The 15,524-nt window shown below is 40.2% G+C and overlaps 1 protein-coding gene across 2 annotated transcripts in view; it reads left to right on the top strand.

Annotated features, from left to right (window-relative positions):
- The window catches only part of LOC118088795 (serine/threonine-protein kinase TNNI3K), a 175,262-nt gene that overhangs the window by 72,858 nt on the left and 86,880 nt on the right, over nt 1–15,524 (top strand). For both annotated transcript variants that reach the window (XM_088673904.1, XM_035122872.3), the window contains 6 exons: nt 878–964; nt 3,070–3,126; nt 5,001–5,093; nt 5,187–5,244; nt 5,350–5,544; nt 7,823–7,927. In XM_088673904.1, the coding sequence (XP_088530030.1) occupies nt 878–964; nt 3,070–3,126; nt 5,001–5,093; nt 5,187–5,244; nt 5,350–5,544; nt 7,823–7,927 (595 nt within the window). The remainder of the gene's footprint in view (nt 1–877; nt 965–3,069; nt 3,127–5,000; nt 5,094–5,186; nt 5,245–5,349; nt 5,545–7,822; nt 7,928–15,524) is intronic.

Here is a 15,524-nt window from a genome sequence, read left to right as displayed (position 1 = left end):
GTGGAAGCAAACTCTGGTTCTACTGTGATGGGCAGCAAGCGGCATAAACCTCCTTTAAAGATAGATAGCTCTCCTTGATTTCCTGCAGAAATTCTTCAAAGAAACTGCATATCTCTGTGGTTTCTGCTTTGCTGTACTGTGCGCTACACATTTCACAGATCTGCCCTGGCAACAGCTCAGATTCATGTTCTGCTTCTCTTTGTCCTCCAAACTCAACTAGAAAACTGTCAATTCTCAGAAGCTCTTTCCTTTGTGCTCATCTGTTGCTGAGCCAGGGTATGTTTCTACATGAAAATGTGCATGAACCCGCTTAAACCTTGGTCCATTCTGGAGTCATAAACAACCCTACTTCAGAGAGCAATTTCTATAGTACATCTATAGAAATATCTCATATATATATATATATAAATATATAATATTTTATATAAATATAAAATCCATATAATAATATGATGCCATTTGCTAGAAGAGAGGCTTTTATGTGTGGTTGTAGATTCAGCATCCTTTAACCTACCCTTTAATCTACCCTGGGGGACTGGGGGAATAAAATAGTAATTATAATTTTAACGATTATCATGATTCATTTATTAGACATCGGTGTTTTCAGGTTTGAATTGTTAGTTGGCATCGTCAGTTTGTTTTTTTTTCAAGCGGATAGCATTTCAAGATTGCTGTGATTCATATTTTTTTCCTTTTATTTGTTTACATTAAAGTAAATTGAATACCGACAAAAGCTTATATTGTGTTGGTGGGTGTTTTTTTTTTAGAGTTTAAGTTGCTGTGACTAAGTTATTACTGTCATGGTGCGCACAATCATCCAGTTTTGTTCATTGGTTTTTGCTTTTGTTTGCTTATTATTTCAAATGGTGTCTTCCAGGACATGATGCTATTGTCACACTGCTGAAACACTACAAAAGACCTCAGGATGAATCACCTTGTAACGAATACTCCCAACCTGGGGGAGGTATAGTATTCACAAGTTTTTTTTTTTTCATTTTGCACTGCTAAGAATGCAATCTAATCGATTTCTTTTCAATGAAGTAGATAGGCAAGAGACTAGTTTGCATGACAAGCCCTGTAAAAGTACAAAGAATTAACAGCCTGGAGCCGGATTAGAGATAGCAGAGGCAGTTGTCCACTATAGAACCTGATCAGCCTCTTAGGGACCAAATTGGGAAGCAGGTTGGGCAGAAGACTGAGAGAGATGGGTTAAATGGCCAGTAGAGAGGAGAGAGGAGAAGGCTACCGGTAGAAGAAACCCCCAGGTTAGACGACAAGAAAGAGAGCAGGAGGGGATGCAAACTTTACAGAAGGCTATGGGCTGGAGGTTGAAGGAATTAGATATGGTCTACTTCCTGCCATGCCCAGGAAGAATGGTTTTTTCTGACAATGAGAGAGCAAAAATTAGAAGGAAAGAGAAGATCTCCGGAAACAAGCATCGCACCCTATACCTAAGATGCCCCAAGAGCTAAACTATTAATTACAGAGGCACTCCCCTCTTTGTACATTTGCAAAATACTTGGTTAAACCGGCAGGTATCTGCATGTGCTTCTGTTTGGGTCAAGGAAGTAGAAAGTCAGTTTGATGCCGAGCTCCTCCATCCACTCATAATTTCATAATGGCTTGTAGGTTATAGTTTAGGCAGAATAGCACATTTGATTGCATTGACCCATGTCTTTATTTTTTGATGTGCTTTCCATTTTTTCTTTCTTTTTAGAATTCCTCTTTATCTTAAAAAAGTTGTCATTCCATGTTGCATGCAATAAAGTGAGAAAGAAAGATCCCTTCCTACATGTTTGATTTGTTGTTCAAGCATTCTCTTTGTGTTGTTTGCTTTCCTTTGATGTCACTTTGATTACTTGTGCATTATGACTCCCGTCCTAAAACTTTTATTTGAAGTTAGCTGTATTGAAATCAATATTTATACCTCAAATAAAAATAAATGCATATATTCACCCAACAACTTCACTTCTTCCCACCCCTGGGTCAAATGCCTTTACTTCCTAATTCCAAGGATTAACAATTATTTTCTGACCAGCTATTCAGCCGGTACTCAGGAAACACCCTAGTAAAAGCAAAAAGAAACCCCACTGTTTTACTGAAGGCAGAAGATGAATTTTGCAAAGTTAACATATAATAGTCACAGAATTGGATGACAGCCTAGTTCTGGAGAAATCAGTGGACATTTTATTTTTATTTTTACTGATTTCCAAGATAGCCAAGTAATTTGAGGAGAGTGGGTGAACTTCCCTTCCGCCTGTGCTTCCAATCACATGTGATTTTCCCCTCAGGCTTCTCTGGTTATTCTGATTTAAAAAATAGCCACCATAAACATTCTTAAAATGCCCCTTTCCCTTGTTTAATATTGTGTATATCTAAAGGTAGAGCTATGAATCTTGCTCTCCCGCATCTCCCAAATCTCTTTGAATACTACATCCCTTCTCTCCTAGAACTGAAATGGTGCATCCATATCCAAGATTTTTCATTCCATTAATGGCTGAATCCCAGCATGTTTTGTTTATTATTTTAATTCATAATCTGCCCTTCATTACAGTACCCCAGGGCAGGGTACATACAATTCCACAATACAGTTCTAAAATATTATTGAGAACACCTGTTAAAAGCAGAGTTGAAACAATAACCAGCGCTACCGCAAAGCAGGAGGGTATGCAACAAAATCTTTCTGTCTCTCAGGTCCATGCTATTGCTCCATGGACCACAGTTCCAGATTTTCAAAGTACATACTGAAATATACAGTAAGCCTTTACTTTTTTAAAAAAAACTTCCAGTGTATACATTTAAATCAGCTTAGAAAATATTCATGCAGCCTAAAGCTTAGGTATTAATGAGTCTATGACATTTCCTTAGCCTTGATGGAACAACATGGAATTTCCATGCCAATGTTAATAAAGCTAGATCAAACCTATATCACCTACAACACCAGCCTTGCTTTTCAAAAGACAAGTTTATAATAATTCGATGTGTTAGGTGCTTCACACACAGAGAGAGTATATTAAGTGATACATTATTTTTGAAAATCTGTAAGCCTACATTTTCTTTTTATTTCAGATGGATCCTATGTGTCAGTTCCATCTCCCCTAGGGAAGATTAAAAGCATGACGAAAGGTATTTTTAATGCCAAATTGAATCTTTTATAGCAAAGGTGTTTTCCAAGATTTGTCTATTCTGGGAATCCAGAATAGTTCCGCTGGTGGCACAACTGCTGGGCATGCCCATCTTACCTGGGTCTGTGTCTCCACTCAGTTTGCCTCCCATACCTTTGATAGCTGGTCTGACATGGAGGGGAAAAAAGACAGGCAATGCTGTTTCTATCACTTCATCTCCATACCTGGGAAAGTTACACCTGCCAGATTTCTGCCTGCCAGGAAACTGTTACATCACACTGTTACAACTGCTGCACTTTCCCTCCTTCATTTAGGCCAGTGGTGGCCAAACTTGGCCCTCCAGCTGTTTTTGGACTACAACTCCCACCATCCCTAGCTAACAGGACCAGTGGCCAGGGATGATGGGAATTGTAGTCCCAAAACAGCTGGAGGGCCAAGTTTGGCCACCACTGATTTAGGCAGTGGCGTACCTTGGCTTCCCAGTGGTGCCTTGTGTGGTGCCAAAATCTGATGCCCCTCCCCGCCTCTCACCTTCCATTGGATGCCATAGTTGTGGTGCCCGCTGCAGGGGCCCCAGAATTTCCACACCCAGTTGCGCTCCCTAGATCCATCTTTGGTTTAGGTCCTGGCCTCGTCTCAACAATAGACAGGGAAGTACAAACAAGGCACATCAGCATTTGGAACAGGGCGAGTGGGCATGTACAGTGGTCAAAGCCAGTAGCAATTCTTAGCATCACATTAAAAGACCTTGCTTGGCATCTTTTGTCCAAAAGGGAGTAGATTAAACTTTAACTTTACTAGGGTCTTTTATTTAGAAATTTCCGTATGTGTGAGTTGAGAACTGTCACTTAAGACAGCTGCTGGATAATTGTCAAGGCAGTCCAGTCTTATGGAGGCCTACTCAGATGTAAGTCCCACTGTGTTTAATGGGCTTGCTTCAAAGAAAATGTGCATAGGATTGCAGCCTTAGTTTAACTTTGGTAAGTGTCATAATTGTGGAACGGGCTCTTTTTACACCAGTCAGAAAAATATTTGTGTAATTATAATTATTGTAGTATTTCATATGTCCTACACAAATTGAATTGTGATGTTCTGTGAAATGGCATCTAAGGTACTACCAAGGATGGCTTGTTTTGTTTTGTTCTTACTAAATATTAAAAGTGATGATAAGAATATAAATGTGAGTGCTATCAGATTTAACTACCTGCATTTGAAATAAAATCGTTTACAAAAAAATAATTGTATGTTTGAGGCATAACTCAGTTGCTTCTTGATGGATCTTTTGACACACTTCCTTTAGAATTTCCTTCCCACATTATCAGCTTTGGGTGCATCAAAAAGTTTATATCCTACTCATGTAATCAAAAGGCATATTCAAATGTTCTGTTGAGAAATGTTTTGATAAACCTGTTACAGCGAAGCACATGGATCAACAAGTTAGTCTGAAAATTCAGTTGTGTATCAAATCCAATTCGCAGAGTCATTGAAGAGTATATTGGAATGGCAGTAAAAACACAGCCTCGCTAGCTACTGTTAGAGAGACAGAGAGACAGGAGAAGGAACTAATTCCTTGTATAAAGGATTTTCTGCAACCATTACATGATCCAGATAGAATATGCATATGGAACAGTGTTCTTTAGTGATAAGCTTCTAAAGCCAAAAAAAGGGCAAGCTCTAAGGCAGTCAGAATGTTGCAAATCTGTATTTATTATTGGGGGTTTATTGTAGGATATTGAAACAAAAAGGAACAGAAATACCAGTCAAGCTATTCATAGTGGGGGACTAAGCTATCGATGTGTTGATTGTTTTATTTATTTCTTGTTAAATTCGGTACTTCACTGCATTTTTTACAAATGCACCGTTTTCCTTTGGCAGAAAAAGCAGATGTTCTTCTTCTCCGCGCTGGTTTGCCATCCCATTTTCACCTCCAGCTCTCAGAAATCGAGTTCCATGAAATTATTGGTTCAGGTAAAAGGAAGCAGAAAAAAAGGTTCCATTTTAGAGAATGACACCCCCCCCCCCAAATGTGGCTGTGTTCTTATTTAATCCCATTCCTTCTAGGATCATTTGGGAAAGTATATAAGGGAAGATGCAGAAATAAAATAGTGGCAATCAAACGGTAAGCTTTAGTGGAGTTTTCTGTTGGTTACTTTACTTAGTTAAGAATGTTTTTTCAATGGCGTTCTTTTAATATATATGTTTTTTTTCTGATGCTGCTAACCAGATACCGAGCCAACACCTACTGCTCCAAATCAGACGTTGACATGTTTTGCCGAGAAGTTTCCATCCTGTGCCGACTCAATCACCCCTGTGTCATCCAGTTTGTTGGTGCTTGCCTGGATGATCCAAGTCAGTTTGCAATAGTTACACAATACATATCTGGAGGATCCCTCTTCTCTCTGCTGCATGAACAAAAAAGGTAAAGTTGGCTTACATCGGTCAGTTTCCGTTTCTTTCAGTTCCTCATCTTTCAAAACTTCTATTCAGTTCTCCAGATTTCAAGAGCAACGTACCATTTCTTTATTTTTTATTCTGCAGCAAAATTCACCAGCATTTTAGTGTCTTTGCACAAAGTTGTGTGCAATTTTGACTAACAGTGCACAATCTTGTAAGAGATTTTCCATAACTTCATGCATTTTTTTGCATGTTGTTTTCACAAATATATGCATTTTTATTCGCCCTTTCCCATAACACATGCATTTTTGTACACATGGTTTGTGATTTAGGCAGTTTTTCCATGAAGCTAATTAGCAAACAAGGACTCTTGAGTTTGTAGTGGAAGATGAAGAAGAGTTTTCAGAAAGGGGGCACGTGTAAATAATCAGCTCCTCTCATGGTTTGATTGTTTCTCTGTTCCCACAGTTTGAAAAATGGTTGAGTAACATCTGGGGTTTTGATCCTTGCCAGAAAGAGCAACAGGACTATTATTATTTGGGATTCCACAGTGGTAGTGCTACAATAAACTAGATGATGATTAATCTGCCCTTGTCCCTAAGGCCCCAGAGTGAATTAGAACACAATGTTTAAAACAATTTTAAACTTAAAGGGACCCCTGACCATTAGAGCCAGTCGTGACCGACTCTGGGGTTGCGGCGCTCATCTCGCTCTATGGGCCAAGGGAGCCGGCGTACAGCTTCCAGGTCATGTGGCCAGCATGACAAAGCCGCTTCTGGCAAACCAGACCAGCACATGGAAACACTGTTTACCTTCCCGCCGGAGCAGTACCTATTTATCTACTTGCACTTTGATGTGCTTTCGAACTTCTAGGTTGGCAGGAGCTGGGACCAAGCAACGGGAGCTCACCCCATCGCGGGGATTCGAACCGCCGACCTTCTGATTGGCAAGCCCTAGGCTCAGTGGTTTAACCCACAGCGCCACCTTACTTACAATCACAGAAATGCAGTGGGCCCTAAAAATATACAGGCAGTGACCATTTTGTGCGCGTCCAACTGACGTGCAACTGCTGGCACGTACGATGTGTTTGGCCCTGGAAGGGGGTGGGGGGGGCGGAATGGGCTTTAGCATGACCACTGACATGCACAGTGACCCAGAATGCAACCCTCCATGTAAACAGGGAGTTGCCTTTACAACTCAGCTGTCAAATGCCAGGTTCAAGGGGTGCCTTGAGAAACAAAAACACCAACCTTTTTCATGTAGAATATGGCATGCACGAGTCTATTGATCATGCCCTTTGTTTTCTCTCTCTTCCTTTATACTTGTGGTTTGGATTATAAGGGTGAACATACAGGAGGCTAGTGCACAGGAAGAGGATTTGGCAACTCGGGGGAATTCAACATAGCACTAAGAAGAGCACAAGCATTTCTGCTCTCTCCTTCCCCTGTGTGCTGATCTGGGAGTTCTTCTGACACCCTCTCCCCCCATGCCGGTTTGGGGTGTATGTGGAGGAAGAGATGGGAGGAAAGCCCCATTGTACTAGTGGAAGTCCTCACACAGGCTTCTGTTGGCAGAGCTCATTAAATCTTGCCCTACATAGGGCATGGACATGCTTCACAGTGTTGCCCCTCTCAGTTTTATTAGCAGCAAATCTGCCAATTTATGCTCCCACAAAGATTAGTAAGGCATGTGTTCCTCCAAGGCCTGTTTTCCCTGGCTTTTGTGTCTCGATAAGATCTTTAGCCGAAGTGTCCGGTTGGTTTTCTTCAGTCATATGGTTGTGTGCTTAGTTTCTTTTTGCTACTGTACTGCGTTTATGATAGGTTGGTTTATATGTTGGGTCTTAATTGTAGTTGTTTCCTTGTTGGTTTTTAAAAATTGTTTTTCAATGTTGTATTGTGAACTGCTCTGTGATTCATTTTTATTGTTTATGAACCACAGTACATACCTTAAATAAAGGAACAGAGACATAATCCTAGCAATGAGGGCATAGGGAGGTACCCAAGTACATACTGTATATAAGGGTGTAGCCAAGGTCAGCTCCACTCCCTCTTTCTCTAAGTGAAAGACCTCTTCAGAAGAAGAGGAAGTGGGAAATAGCAGGACAATTAATGACTAATCAAGTTTTAATTCAGCAATTTCCAAATTACATCTTGAGATAAGTTCTTAATTTAAACTACTTTGAGAGAACTTGATTTCAACAATCAGGATCATGTAAATAATCAGGAAGTTTGAAAAATTCTTCTCACCTCCCTCCAATTTGACTAATGCTACAATTATTATTTTTCACCCTTGCCTTGCAGGAATCTTGACTTGCAGTCAAAATTAATCATTGCAGTAGATGTTGCCAAAGGTATGGAGTACCTTCACAATCTCACCCAACCAATTATACATCGTGACTTGAACAGGTACAGTTCTTTCTTTCTTTTGCCTCTCGATATATTGCTCTTCATATTGTTCCAAAATAAATGCAGGAAGGCACCTGCTCTACAATTGCAAGTGGCTGAAATGAGATCGCTGAACTGAAGATTGAAGTATTTTCAGAACTGAACCCATATTGCCTCTTCAGAGCATCTGTCTAGTCCATTTTCAAACAACTGGGTAGTGGATTAATCAGATTTGAAGCTGAAATGAAACTGCACATTCTGTAAATGTCCAGAAAAATAACAGTCACAATTTGCCATCCACAATGCAAAGCTTCACCTTAAGGGAAAATAAGGACCATGACACTGGCTTCAAGCAATGAGCACATTTCACTTCTGAGGATGCCTTCTTGAAGCAATAGTTCCAAAATGAGAGACTCTGCATCTGGCTGTTAGGAGTGTCAATTCTCACAGCCAGGACCTCTGAATAAGAAAGCTCATGGGGAAGTCCAGAGGCAGGAGAAGCACCTCCCTTCAGTGAAATTACCAGTGGGGCAGAAAGTAATTTAAATAGTACATTACCCAATCTCTCAATGCATGTGACTAAAAAAGAAGAGAGAGAAAAGATGTACATGGGAATAGAGGCAGGCCAGAACAAGCTCAGCCTTGAATGGCAGTGCCAATGCTAACCTGTTAGAAGGTGAGAAGCAGAGAGGCTGGAAGTTTGGTTTCAAACCATGCAGGCAAAAATGGGACAACTGTCCTTGTGATTGACTGGCAGGTTACCATGTACTGTGATTGAAAGGAGGGCAGCCCCCCACCTGTCAAACTTGGCACATGGGGTGATGGGGGAGTTAAGAATTTGACATACCAGCTAGATGCAGTTCTCCACCCTCACTGTAGAGTAAAGGAAAGTCCCAACTTTCTATAAATCATATAATCATCTATAATCATCAGCTGTCTTTCAAAGCTTCCTGCCCAAACTCCTTATTGTTTTGGGGAGAGGTGTGGAGGGGGAGGCAGTCTGTTTGCTGCTAAGCAACTTTACAGATTCCTGTAGGTGTCAACCATCCTAAGCTATTGGAAAAGTCTGAGCTGGCTCTGACCATTGTAATGGGGAGATATGGTAGCTCACTGACTGTAAGTACTTCACAGATCACAAAGCCACTTACGGGTGTTTATTTTTTATTTTTTCCATGAGTTTCATTGTAATAATTAATACCTAATTTGAAAGACATCAACTGTCTGTCATGCTTGAGATAATTTTGGAAGTAATTAATTCATCCTGATTTATTAACTCAGTGGGAGTGCAGGTGATCATCATTAGAACAGCCCTCAACCTGCTTGGGTTATTTGATTTCATTATAGACATTTACTGAAATAAAACCAAAAGGTATTGTTTTCAAGGAAACTTTGGTTTTGTTTCTTGTATTCTGAGGATATGATTTCTACAGGCTTTTCTTCCTTAAAAACAAATCCATTTTTTTAAAGAAATACCACTGCTCTGAAATTTCTTTAGAATCAGCTGAACTAATGGAATAAAAAGGTAGCACGTTTTGCAGAGTCAGTACGCATAAGAAAAGATGCTTTTCTTGAAATGTAAGCCATTGAACATAGTGAGAATTACTTCTCGCTATGTAGCGAGAATACATAGTGAGAATACATGCATGTGCTGCACAAGTGCTAAATATATGCTGGTGATAATGATGTAAGTAATCCTTTGCTGACAAAATTAAAGTCAGGGTATCATAGTGGTTACAGTGCCAGACTAGGACCTGGGAGACCTGGGGAGTTCAAATCCCCACTTGACCATGAATTTCACTGAGTGACCTTGGACCAACCAGTCACTGCCTCTCAGCCTAATCTCACAGGATTATTGTGAGAATTAAATGAAGGGAGGGAGAAAAGAACCATGTACATCCCCTGGGGCTCCTTGGAGAAAAAGGTGAGGCTATAAATGCAACAAACAAACGTTTTAAGGGACAGTGATTTTACAATTCAGCCAAATATATTTTTTAGGCAGGTTCAGAATTTCTAATTCCCCTACATGGTTCCTGCCTTTGCAAGGGTTATCTGATCTAAGCGTTTGGATGTCAAGATTTGCACATATAGATGCATAACATAAGCACACAGTGCTTACATGGATGCTAATGGAAGCCTTCTGAAAACATGAGTTTCAGCTTCAAACTTGACTAATGGCTGGTACAGCTGGAGAAGGTTCAGTGTCAGGAGACCCAGATCTGCTTTCCCAACTACTGCCTTTTGTACTAATTACAGTTCATTAATCAAATGAGGTGGAAAGCCTGTCATTAAGCTTTTGAATAACCATTTCTGAACAATTCAGGACTAGGATTCCTGCACCTGACAAGCAGTGGAAGTAGGAATTGTGTTAAGTGTGTGTGTGTGTGTGTGTGTGTGTGTGTTGTTACTTGTGTAAGTGTGTGTTGCTTGTGTAAAATGCTGGGAGATGCTGTCCACATGAGACCGAACATAGCCACATTTATATTTGATTGCTATATTTGTACATTTTGTTAAGTCTAAAAACTGGAAGCTTTCAACTCCTGTGCAGAAAAACAGCAAACTGGACCACTAGCCTGATGTTCCCAACTCCATTTCTCTTGTCTAGAAGGAAATCATGAGTAAACATGTTGCAAATCAAACTTCTGCATGCCCCACTAATCAGTTCTCACCTCACATACTAATTTTAAAAGGTGGCATTGGAAAGAAGGAACATGTGTTACAAAAACAAGAATATCTGATGCCTATCTTTCTATATACTTTTATGGAGGCCTGATGGTGTCCAACATTTCTGGCAATGGCATCCACCTGAAAGGTGCTGGATCTAAGTTCCAGCAAGTTCCGTCTGGAAAACAAAGCCCTGCCTAAAACTGTTTAAAATGTTTTTTCTCCAACTAGAAACTGCATTCTAATTCCCCACTGCATTCATTTCCTGTCTTTAGGTATTTATATCCTGATTAGCAGGCTAATTCATACTTTACTTTTTGGGTCCAGATGCAAAAAAGTAGATTCATTATGAACTGGTGCTGACAGTTTTGAATGGCACATGAACATTTAAATTGACAGGCATCATGCAATAAACACGGAGCCAGAAACGCAGTCCTTTTGCAGCCCCCTGTTTTGTGTTTAACCTACTTCTTTAAGCATCCAAGTTACATTCACAACCCACAGCACCATCCATGTATTATTATATTTTGTACCCATGCTCAAAAATCAGTGTGCGGATTTCTTTATTTCAGTCTTTGCGGTGTGGGAATCAGGGATCTTTTACATCATTTACTATTAGCCAATAATTTTTCACTTCTGCATATTCTGCCTATAGAAGCAGTTTGCCTGACCTATGTCTCCTTGCTCTAGCACCCGTTCTTCACTCTCCAATCCCTCAGCCTCTCTGACTTTCACCTCCTGGCTGTTAAAGACTCCCCCAGATCATTCTTCCAAGTCAGTTTATAACCCTCCCTTTTCCTAGTGCTCGCCCATCAGTATTTAGCCCGCCGCAACCCCAGAGTCGGTCATGACTGGACCTAATGGTCAGGGGTCCCTTTACCTTACTTCCTCAGTGTCTAGCCAGTCCCTGACACTGGCACTGTGGTCCAAACCACAGAGCCTAGGGCTTGCTGATCAGAAGGTTGGCGGTTCGAATCCCTGCGATGGGGTGAGCTCCCGTTGCTCGGTCCCAGCTCCTGCCAACCTAGCAGTTTGAAAGCACGTCAAAGTGCAAGTAGATAAATAGGTACCACTCCGGCGGGAAGGTAAATGGCGTTTCTGTGTGCTGCTCTGGTTCGCCAGAAGTGGCTTAGTCATGCTGGCCATATGACCCGGAAGCTGTACGCCGGCTCCCTCGGCCAGTAAAGCGAGATGAGCGCTGCAACCCCAGAGTCACCCGCGACTGGACCTAATGGTCAGGGGTCCCTTTACCTTTCAAGGTAAGAACCAATTCCAGTGTAATTTGTCATTCCGCTGCTAAAACATGAAAGCTAATGAATACTGCTCATCGCTATCAACTATTGAGAAAACTGTATGCTAGTCAAAAGAATTTGGGGTAATGAAAACACCCTAACTAAAAGACAGGCATCGCAGCATATCACTCTTATTTTAACTCATAAACACGGAGAGTGTCAGGACCTATCCTTCTCAGCGACTAAGCCTCATTTATAGGTCTAACAATCAGTGAAAGTTTGTAAGGGCTGGCTTGGTGATATAGATAAAAGAGTCAGTGGAAGCTCTGTGGTAATGGGGATGGGTGTCCGCAACTTGTCTTTGTTATATAGATATATATATATAATCCCCTCATGAAACCTTAAAATAGCAGTTGCCTTTCATTAAATCTATAGCATAGTAAGGTTAGAAGAATCTTTCCCTGACCCCATTTCTTTGGAGAAGAAAAACACATTTAATAGGCATTGCCTGTCTGTTGCCCTGAAAGGCACAGTATCTGGCAGCCCTGAAGAACTACTGGATTTTCTAAAGGAGAAGATTGATTACATGCGTCTCCTAATTCTTTTTTTCTTTTTTCTATTTCCCCCCCTTCTTTCTACTGTTTTCATAGAAATAATGGAAAAGGGTATTCTTGGCCAGTCTTGAGATGGAGATGGCCTTAAGAGCAGGCAATTTAGTACTGAATCTGATGAACTCTTTATTAACCTTGTCTGGGTTCTGCTGATTCCCCCCCCCTCTTGTATTTCCTCAATGTGAGGCTTAAAGGGCTACATTTCTCCCACACTTACCCACCCAAGCTCTAAGTGTCATTGAAACAACAATGGTCCAGGAGAGCTTTCTTATTTGTTCTGCTTCTATTGGCTATGGTAGATTCTTTTGTCCCTTTATATCTGTGTACGTAAATATAGACAGATAGATGGACAGATCGATAGATAGATAGACAGACAGACAGACAGATATAGACAAATCATGCAGTGCAGGTGAAATATCTCAGATTGACAGGAATATCTTTAAAGAGCAAACTCTTCTGTTTCTTTGGAAAAATTGACAAGGCAGGTTTCCAAACATTCTCTCGTCATATAGCTTCAGGAAGGCTGACAATGTTTAGGAGTTGAGAAGGAAGTTCTGTTTCTGGGCCTAATGGAGCCTTGGCCTCTGCAAAATCCAGCAAAGTATTGCTTGGGGTATCCAATTATAATACCTTTGCTCACTGTGTATCTGACCAGAAAGAGTGCTTTGAGACACACCGTACCATATGATTCTAGATCCAAAGAAGGAAACAATCATTGAGTTTACCCTGCTGTTATTCCCAAAGGAGAAATCTATACCAAGCAAAGGCTATGTAGGACATTCTTTAAAAAACCCTTTCACAATGAATAAGCTGCCTTCCTCTCCTCTACCCCTTTCTTTCTGGAGCAGGAACCTGCCAGAAAGTTACCACATGGGGACACCAGCTAAAAGCTCTAATGATCTGAAGATATGGCTTCACAGACCCTACGGTGCTGACCCGGGATTATTTTTAGCCTTTAATATTCTGGAGGACATATGGGTACCTCTATTTGATTAACATTTCCACCTGACAACTGAGTGCAGGTATCTCAAAATAATTCTGCTTGTCATCCTCAAACCATTTAAACATTTTGATGAAAAATAGATGGGAGAGCTGAAATCAGATTCACTGGGAATGGAAAGAATCATGGCAACATCTCATGTACCCATTAAACTTTTACGATTTAATTTATCATTCTCTGGGTTTGCTTTTATGTGAAGTTGAAAATCTTGAAAGCACTGATTTGTGGAAGTCCTGGTTCGGAGAGTTTAAATTTTATCTGTCTGCAAAATATATATATATATATATATATAAATGGTGTTTCCCACTTGACTGTTCTTTCTTGTATAACCTCAGTTGTAATATGTGTAATGTTATGCTGTTTTGTAGAGACCATCAATATTCCTTTCACTTTCCCTTTATCATGTATCCTGTTGCCAACTCGTTCATTTCTTTCTTTTCAAATACTTTTTTTCTCCCCTCTAAATCTACTTGGCTCAGACAACATTCTTGATAAATTCCGTATGAGAATTGATGTGTCTACATTCATACTCTTTTATGTTATAATTTGCTGCGCCTTTCACACTCCATATGCTTGGAACACACTATATAGTAAGGTGATGAATAAACCTCTTCAAGTACCTTGATCGCCACAGTGTCATGATGTGGCTGAAAAGTGTAGCATCACTTTCACAGTCTCTCACTGCAATCCCAGCTTTGCTTCCCAGAATCCTCTTAGCTTTAAGAAAATATTTCTGAAATATTTGGCTTTTAAAAAGGTTTTAAACGTATTTGGAACACAGAATATCAACAGGTGAAGCTTTCCCAGTACCGGTAATTATATTTCCTTACTAGAAAAGACTTAAACTGTTTAATTTGTGCCAGCCCCGCAAGGTGTCATTTGCTTTGCTGCAAGCTGCTCCTGTTGAGAGAGTAAATTACTTCAGCAAGGAAGATGCAGGAAATACCTCACTCACTTTCCTTCTTTATGATTGTTTATAAGCCATGAATAAGTGACTAAGCATTCATAGCAACAGCAGCACTTTTGTATCTGCCCAATAAGCCTTAGAATATTGTGTCTGTGTTTTGTTTTCTAACTTTCTTCATAGATCTCTGATTGACTTACTTTTTAAAGAAAAAGAGAGAGAGCTAAGAGTCTGGGCTTCCTGTTGTGGGGTGGAAAGAGGGAATTGATATGAAGACGAGCTAGAAATCATTCAAAGTTTTATCTCTGTATGAAGTTCATTCACTTAGCAATCATGGAATTTGATTTCAGCTGTAGTTCACAGATTTTTGCACTACTTAATCAACTTTGTTGATGAGCTAGTTCATCCTAAGCCTTGGAGCATTCTATATCTATATATCTATATCTATATATTATCCTGGATTTGTTATCACCACTGCAGGAATTGATTTCAAAAGTTCTTTCCAGGATTGCTTATCATGGGTGAATTTATTTCCAAATATTTGTGCACTTCATTTAAATGAAAGTTGTTAAAACAGTAGCAAAAAATTGGATTTGTACCGCTTTTTATATAGATCATTTTAAAACCAGAGAAGCAAGTCTACCTATTCACTGCAAGAATAATCCTGAATACATCTCCGGGTATATTATTCTATGTCTGTAAAGCCAGGTCTATATCTTATGAGCCAATACAGGGCTATCATTGAAAAAAAACAGCCCTGTGGCTCTTCCTTTAGTAATACAAAACACGTGATAGGATGTCCTCAGACTGTTTTCCTGTTGCTCATAAACAGAATCTAGTGCAAGGGATAGGGAAACCTGTAGCATAACATCATATCACTCATATCATTTCCAAATTTTACTGGACAATAGAGAAATAAGTGACTCAGGGCTACTGATTTTGATAATGGCCACATAGCAGCTACAATGGCTGCTATGGACCTGGCATGCTATGGTCCATGGGGTCATGAAGAGTCGGACACGACTAAACGACTAAACAACAACAACAAGCAGCTACAATATACTGTTCTGGCTGCCTACTTTCTCTTTCTGGGTTCCTTCATTGATCCAGTTGGGAGATGAACCATAACAAAGCTTAGAGAAAGGAAATGGAAGTACGTAGCATTGTCTGGCTGTAAGAAATTCTCCAGCAGAAAAGAAAGAGAAAGAAA

Source organism: Zootoca vivipara, chromosome 7, assembly GCF_965207765.1.
Source record: "Zootoca vivipara chromosome 7, rZooViv2.hap1.1, whole genome shotgun sequence".
Taxonomy (NCBI): Eukaryota; Metazoa; Chordata; class Lepidosauria; order Squamata; family Lacertidae; genus Zootoca; species Zootoca vivipara.
The sequence above is the reverse complement of the archived record's forward strand: the minus strand, read 5'-3'. Positions and strand labels throughout refer to the sequence as shown.